We start from the raw sequence: 7,986 nt of genomic DNA on the forward strand, positions 1-7,986 counted from the left end.
ATATATATATATATATATATATATATATACATACATACAAATACATACATACATATATACAGACATATGATCTTATCGTTTGTAATACTAACTTCAGGAAACCTGCCAGTCACTTATTCACTTACCAATCTGGTGGACACAATAGTCAAATTGACTACACCCTCGCCAGGAAACAGGAAAGATGGCTACTTCTAATACCAAAAACCTTCTCGGGTGAAGAATGCACCCCACAATATAGATTAGTAGTTAGCGACTTCAGGATCAGGTCTAAATGGATGCCCAGAAGATGACCAGCATGGAGAAGTGTCTGGAAGCTTAAGGATCCTGCAAATGGACAGAGATTTAGAGACATATTACTCAAGGCTTTTGATGAAATAGAAGGGGGATATAGCATTACATGATGTAGAAGACAACTGGAGGTTTCTACAGGACAACTTGTTGAGGGCTACTGACCAGATCTGTGGATGATGCAAAGTCCCCTCTCAACCCAAGGTAACGTGGTGGTGCAACAATGTAGTTGACAGGGCCATTAGGGAAAAAAAAACAGGCTTGGGTTAGGGTTAGGGTTAGGGTTGAATGATTACAACACCATTCTGCTAGAAATAGGCCCCAAAAAGGTCTAGGAACCACTTAGATTATTACTCCATTACACAACGTTGTAAGTGAGGAAAATAGACAGCAAGGATTTATAAAATAATTTGGATAGTATCAAGTCTATAGATTTCACAGTTTGAGTTATTAAAAACCCTTTCCGATCATCAGTAGCAACATACCAAATGTAAATAAATGAAAAATACATTATACATACTGCCAAAGTGTTTTTAATAACTTATGTTTGGTATGTTGTTTATTTTCCTCGCTTACAACCTTGGAAGGATGGGAAGAACAGAGGTTATGGAGTAATAATCTAAGTGGTTCCTAGACTATTTGGGGTCTATTTCTAGCAGACTGGTGTTGTAATCATTCAACACCCTTATAATTTTAATATAAATTAACTATTATGCTATTTTAGTATGCTGGCCACTGATAAATCATTAAATAATGACGTTATCCTAATTACGTACACACACACACACACATATATATATATATATATATATATTCTTTTGCACGTTTCAATCATTTGTGGCCATGCTGGAGCACTGCCTTAAAGGGTTTTAGTTGAAGAAATCAACTCCAGAATTTATTCTTTGTAAGCCTCGTATTTATTCTATCAGTCTCTTTTGCTGAATTACTAAGTTACAGGGACAAACACATCAAAACCAGTTGTCAAGTGATGGTGGGGGGACAAACACAAAGACACACACACATAAATATGTACACACACTCACACACATATATATATGACAGGCTTCTTTCTGTTTCCATCTACCAAATCCACTCATAAGGCTTCTTATCACTCCGCCACGCTTGTATACACACACACACTTATATATATTATTGGAATTTCACATTCTATAGGTAAACAAGGTTGGCTGAATGTGTGTTACAGCAATTCTCTCCAAGTATGTGTCAGGTAATTGGAACACAAATTACTGTTAATGTCATATAATTAACTTCAAAATAAGGATTTGTTCCTTACAGGTGTGAATTAATAACAGCCGAGTTAATTGATCAATAACTACATTAATCTGTTTTGTCTGTCTACTTAGCATGATTTAGAAAAAAACAAAACAAAACAAAGCAAACAACTACAAATGTTAATGATGGTGACTATTATGGTTAATCTCTCATCAAATTATCCTGCCTAAATATCCTGATGCATTTGATGTAATTAAATATATTTATCTAACAGAGAAAGAACAGCTTGGTTTAATGAATTAAGGGTTGATGTACAAAATACCGTACACAAAAATTTCTCGGTTAATTGAAATTTGCTTCTTAATCAGAAAAAGGAATAAAAGAACCTTTTAAAGTGGGAAATTTCAATTAATTAAGAATTTTGTATTGAGGAAGAAGTTGAGCATAATATGAAAATATAATAAAGAATTGAAGATATTTCTTGTGTGATGTGTGTGTGTGTGTGAATGTATGTATGTGTGGCTGTGTGGTAAGACATTTGCTTCCCAACTACAAGGTACCTGGTTCAGTCCTACTGCTTGGCACCTCAGGCAAATGACTTGCCTCAGAATAACCAGTCTTGTGAGTGGATTTGGCAGGTGGAAACTGAAAGAAGACTATCATTTGTGTGTGTGTATTATGTATATATGTATGTGTGTGTGTGTTTGTTCCCAACCACTGTTTGATAACTGGTGTTGGTTTGTTTACATCCAAGTTACTTGGCAGTTTGGCAAGAGACTGATTAGAATAAGCACCAGCCTTAAAAAATTAAATATAGTAGGCATCAATTTATCCCAACTAAACTCTTCAAGGAAGTGTCCTCCAGTATAACTGCAGTCCAAATACTGAAACAAGTAAAAGATAATCAATAAAAGATACCAAACCTGAGGGACTTGAATATATGATGGTGGATTAATGAACTGAACAGGTAAAGTGTTGTATTTGATGGGTAGAGTAAGAACTAGGCAGATCCAGAAATACAAGAGAATTTGAAATAGGAAATTATGGAAGTTGAAAGATGTCCCCTCAGCTGGTAGTAAGGTTCATAGATATGAGTTGATTTATATGATGGGAAGAGGGGATAGGAATTTACAACACAGTGGACAACTGGGAGTTTCTATAAAGCAGCCTGCTGTGGTTTAAAAACCAGGTCTATGACTGATGCAAGGTACCAGTCAGATTGAAGGTTGCTAGGTGGTACCATAGTTCGGATCATAAATACTAAGAGAAACCTGAAAAGACTGGAAGAAAGTGGGGAGAAAAAAACTGTCAAGTAACTTGATAAGAAACTAGACTTCAGGTATAGCTAGCCAAAGCAGAAGCAAGAGTAAGAGGTTTACACATTCTGCAACAAGAGGACCACGAGCATGTAACGTTCTGGATTGTGAGGCAGTGCACTGAAAAGAGGGGACAAGTGTGTAAGGGAATATTTAGCAGCATATTTGCCCTTATTGATGCTGAAAAGAAAGAGGCTTGGGAATGTTATTATGTGGAGCTGTTGAATGGGGAGAGTATATGTGGGAGAGAGACAGAGTACCTCATGTTAGCCTAACAGAGAGACAGATGTTGATGTTAACAGCTATATGGCTGAAATCGTGATTAAGGATTTGTTATGATCTAGAAAATTATAATAAACAGGAGGGGATGAAAACTGGGCCACAGTGTACATGAACCTGCTCACTAAATTACCCTGTAAACTCATTTCTAACTCTCTTGTTGCTACTGCCACTTTTGTACATGGCTTGTTTGGCTCTCATAAGCCATTCATCAATCCCTAATTTTCTTATTGACCACTGAACTACAGAGTACAGAACCCTGTCAAAAGTACTCTCCAGCTAGGAATAAACCATTAAGTAGGTTTAGTTCTAGCTAAGTACTTCTCTTGCAATTGTCTCACTAGGAAAAATTCATAAAATAATTCAATTAGTTTTGGATTGATCAGTTTCTGTATTAGTTTGATAACTCTTCCTTCATCAGCAAAACATACTAAGTGAAATAAATGAAAATATTTATACATACCTACAAAAAAGCACACACAAAATGTGAGTACATAAAAATATACACGCATTGTACCCTATACAATTATATATCTGTATCTATGTATTTTGCCTAAAAGGATTTTATATGCTGGCCACTGATAAAATTCATTAATTTTAATGACTTTATCCTGTAATTATGTTTATATATATATATATATGTGTGTGTGTGTGTGTGTGTGTGTGTGTGTGTGTGTGTGCATGTAAACATGCATATATGTATGTGCATAAGTTCGTGTATTTTTTTTTCGGTAATGAGACAGTTTCTTTTAAAATTATCTATTTGAATAATTCTCTACATGACAGGGAGTTCTTTTAGTATATGATCTATGCAGCCGGACATCCTTTGAAAATCTCTCGAAATGGTTAACTTATGTTGACGAGGTATGTACAAGATTTCTTACAAATTAGAGCAATTTCAGTTTCTATTGTTTTAGTTAAAAAAATTAAGAATAGTTTATAAAATTAAAAAAAAAATTAACTTTCAATTTGTAATGTTTAAGAATATTTGTAATTAAAAGAAAACAAAAATTGCTAGATACACGAGGAATTCATAGTATCTTGACGAAGTGAATTTAGTTTCTTTAGGTTAAACGTTGTGCAGGGTAGCCTAGTTCACTAAAGCATGAAATCAGCTGTTTGTCTTATTTATCTGCCTTTCGGAACTCATATTGCACTGGTAAGTTCCAATATCTACCGTTAGGTGTCGCCGTGATTCCCGCGATTGTTTTGAATTCAGATTTGTTTACATCTTTTTATTGTGGAGGCGCAATGGCCCAGTGGTTAGGGCAGCGGACTTGCGGTCATAGGATCGCGGTTTCGATTCCCAGACCGGGTGTTGTGAGTGTTTATTGAGCGAAGACACCTAAAACTCCACGAGGCTTCGGCAGGGGATGGTGGCGAACCCTGCTGTACTCTTTCACCACAACTTTCTCTCACTCTTACTTCTTGTTTCTGTTATGCCTGTAATTCAAAGGGTTAGCCTTGTCACACTGTGTCACGCTGAATATCTCCGAGAACTACGTTAAGGGTACACGTGTCTGTGGAGTGCTCAGCCACTTGCACGTTAATTTCACTAGCAGGCTGTTCTGTTGATTGGACCAACTGGAACCCTCGACGTCGTAAGCGACGGAGTGCCAACACATCTTTTTATCGTTTAGATTCTCTCATTTACATTCACTTGTAGCTTTAATTTTGGCCCGTATGCCTCCTAAGAAAAGTCCTGCTGAAAGTGCTGTTGGCGATGATAAAACGTCACGATAAAGGTGAATAAGTAACGATTGCACGATCTTTTGGGATGAGTCGGACAACTGTATCGACGATTGTGCATAATAAGGACAAGACTTTAGCACATCTGAAATCCCAGGGACGAAGAACACTGCCATCAACATGAAAAGAGGCAAAATCTTTGGCACTGTCATGCTATTAGCTGTCAGAAGTGAAAGTGCTCACTGCTAGTGAAGTATCTGTCTGTCTGCCTGCATGCCTGTTGCTGGCTTGTCGATTCTTTGGCTACTGACAGCTAATACCATGACTGGCCGGAGCGAGCTATATGTCTGTCTGTCTCTCTCTCTCTATCTATCTATCTATTACTCGAAAGTTATTGGAACAAATTTGACACCTATATCCATGCGTTTGAAAACACAACACAGAGTATAAGGGTACTCGCGTCCGCGCTAGCTAGTCGTGAGTGGTCGATCCTATTATTTTTAAACTTCAAACTTCATTTGTTTTCTATTTTGATAAATTCTCTCTGTTGAAAATGATATTCTTATATTTTAAATAATTTGCAATTTCAGGAAATATGTTTTTATATTAAATTTGTGTTTTCTAATAAGGTGGACGAGTGATTGATAGATAGATAGTAAGTAAGTAAGTAAGCCAATAGCTCGCTCCGGCCAGTCAGTAGCTGTCAGTAGCCAAAGAATCGACAGGCCAGCAACAGGCATGCAGGCAGACAGACAGATACTTCACTAGCAGTGAGCACTTTCACTTCTGACAGCTAATAGCATGACAGTGCCAAATCTTTGACAAGAGAAAGCGTTGTCTTTGTTTGAGGATATGAAGGAAAAAATATCCAGATGAGAAAGATGTAGAATTCGAGGCAATTCGACTTAGGTCGTGTCTTCTGGAACCAATTAACGACTTAAAGTGAGGTATACTTGTATTTTGTTGTTGCAATCCTGAGTTTGAGGGGCTAATGCAGTTTCGCACCTTTCCTTGTAAAATGCATTTTTTTGAAAAAAAATTTTCGGATCCCTACATTTTAGATGTAGGAGATTACGAACATGCAAAACACAAACAATCTTTTTTAACCCAGCACCCCCCCTTCCCTAAATTATTGAACTTTTTCGAAATTTTTTCCCCCAAGTTTTACATGACGGAGATTCCGAATATGCAAGAAACCATATTTTCGAAATTTAAATCCAATAGGCGTATTGATATGAATGTCTTCCTGGGGCTAAAAACATCAGTCTTCTATAGGACCGCCGACCGATTCTAGTCTTCGACTACGTTATCTTATGTGTAGTACATTTTTAAATGGTTGATATTTCTAGCTGGTGCGGTGGCCATATTCAAACTTTATTATTACCTACCTTTTACCAACAAAAAAGTGACATAGATTAAATAAATAGATAAAAAATAATGAGCTGGATTATTGGATATGGGCAGTCATTTTTAAAGTTGCCTCCCTTTAGTAGATAATATTCTCCCTTACAAACAAATTTTTGTTTTTTATCGTTTATATATTTGTTTTGCTAGATTCCTGATGAGAAATCGTGTGTTATCCTGAACTATAACAAAAGATTTGTTATAGTTCAGGATAACACACGATTTCGCATCAAATGAATTTTATGTCAATGATTAGTATACAAAAGTGTCAGCCAAATACAAAAGATCCCAAATTATTTTTCATTCTCATTAAACTATACATACTTCCTTATTTTTACTCGTGTCAGTCACCATCAAACGTCTTAGGTGCAGGCGTGACTGTGGCACCTTGGACAAGTGTCTTTTACTATAACCTGAGGATGACCAAAGCTTTGTGTGTTGTTTCAGTCATCAAACTGCGCCCATGCTGGGACACCACTTTGAAGAATTTTTAGTCAATAAATCGACTCCGGTACTTTTTTTTTTTTCAAGTCTGGTACTTATTGTATCGGGTTCTTGTGTTGAACCGCTAAGTTACTAGGATGTAAACACACCAATACCAGTTGACAAACGGTAGTGATCCACTTACAAGGCTTTGGTCGGTCCAAGGCTGTAGTAGAAGACACTTGCTCTAGGTGCCATGCTGAGAGACTGAACTTAGAACCATGTGGATGAGAAACAAGCTCCTTACCACACAGCCACACCTATACCTATATATAAATATGTTTGTGTATTTGTATTTGTTGTCTGCCAATTGGTTGGCAACTGGTGTTGGTGTGTTTATGTCCCTATAAATTAACAGTTCAGCAAAAGTAACTGATAGAATAAGTACCAGGCTTTAAAAAATTAAGCATGGGTTCAATTTGTTCAACTAAAATTCATGAAGGCAGTGCCCCAGAATGAAACAAGTAAAACATAAAATGTGTGTGTGTGTATTTATGTTACATATATTTGGCAAATTTTTATAAATAAGTAGAAATTTTGTCACATCAATGTCTTTTTATTTCCAAAATGTTGTTTTCCACTTTTGGTTTTTCCAGTTTGCAAATGAAGACACGGAACTTTTACTTTTGGGAAATAAAAGTGATCGCTGTCAGTGGAGAGAAGTTTCTTGTGAAGAAGGACAGAAGGTGAAGATGTAAAAACATTCTAAATAAACACATGAAAGATTAATACATTTATGCCTTATAAATGACTAAATGCATAAATATATTTACTTTTCAGTTTTTCAACTTCTATAACTCTTAATGCAACCTGTGTATGTTTTTATGAGGATTTATGTTGCTAGCTAGCTACAAGTTAGTCTGAGTTGTGTTCATCCTCAGATGTTTCAAACTTATTTGGTAATTTTCTATTCAATTCTATTATTAGAATAGAAGAGATTGTTTGCAATGTCGTTAAGGCCATAGAGAAAAAATAATAGGAATATGCATAGAGCCTTGCTCAACACTTTTCTTAACCCTTTAGCATTCACATTATTGTCAAAAGTAATGCTTTTTTTTTATTCACACCATTTTGAATTAATTATGCATTATCTTGTAGCTTTGAGATTTTAATTAGGTGACTGTTAATTTTTTGAATGACATTGTAGGGGGTTGGTATGAGAGCCCAAACTTGGCCAGTTTGACATAAAACAGATGGAATATATAGGCTGGACATGGCTAGTTTAAAAGCTAAAAGGTTACACATATCAAATGAACTGATCATTTTCATCATGCTCACCCATTTTTATATATAT

General features: G+C 36.0%; 1 protein-coding gene across 1 annotated transcript in view; it reads left to right on the plus strand.

The window, feature by feature from the left end:
* LOC106870188 (ras-related protein Rab-10) overlaps positions 1-7,986 on the plus strand; it is a 49,147-nt gene that overhangs the window by 36,670 nt on the left and 4,491 nt on the right. Inside the window, exons 5-6 of the mRNA XM_014916192.2 lie at positions 3,903-3,980; positions 7,289-7,378. Of these exons, the coding sequence (XP_014771678.1) occupies positions 3,903-3,980; positions 7,289-7,378 (168 nt within the window). The remainder of the gene's footprint in view (positions 1-3,902; positions 3,981-7,288; positions 7,379-7,986) is intronic.

Source organism: Octopus bimaculoides, chromosome 3 (genome assembly GCF_001194135.2).
Source record: "Octopus bimaculoides isolate UCB-OBI-ISO-001 chromosome 3, ASM119413v2, whole genome shotgun sequence".
Classification (NCBI taxonomy): domain Eukaryota; kingdom Metazoa; phylum Mollusca; class Cephalopoda; order Octopoda; family Octopodidae; genus Octopus; species Octopus bimaculoides.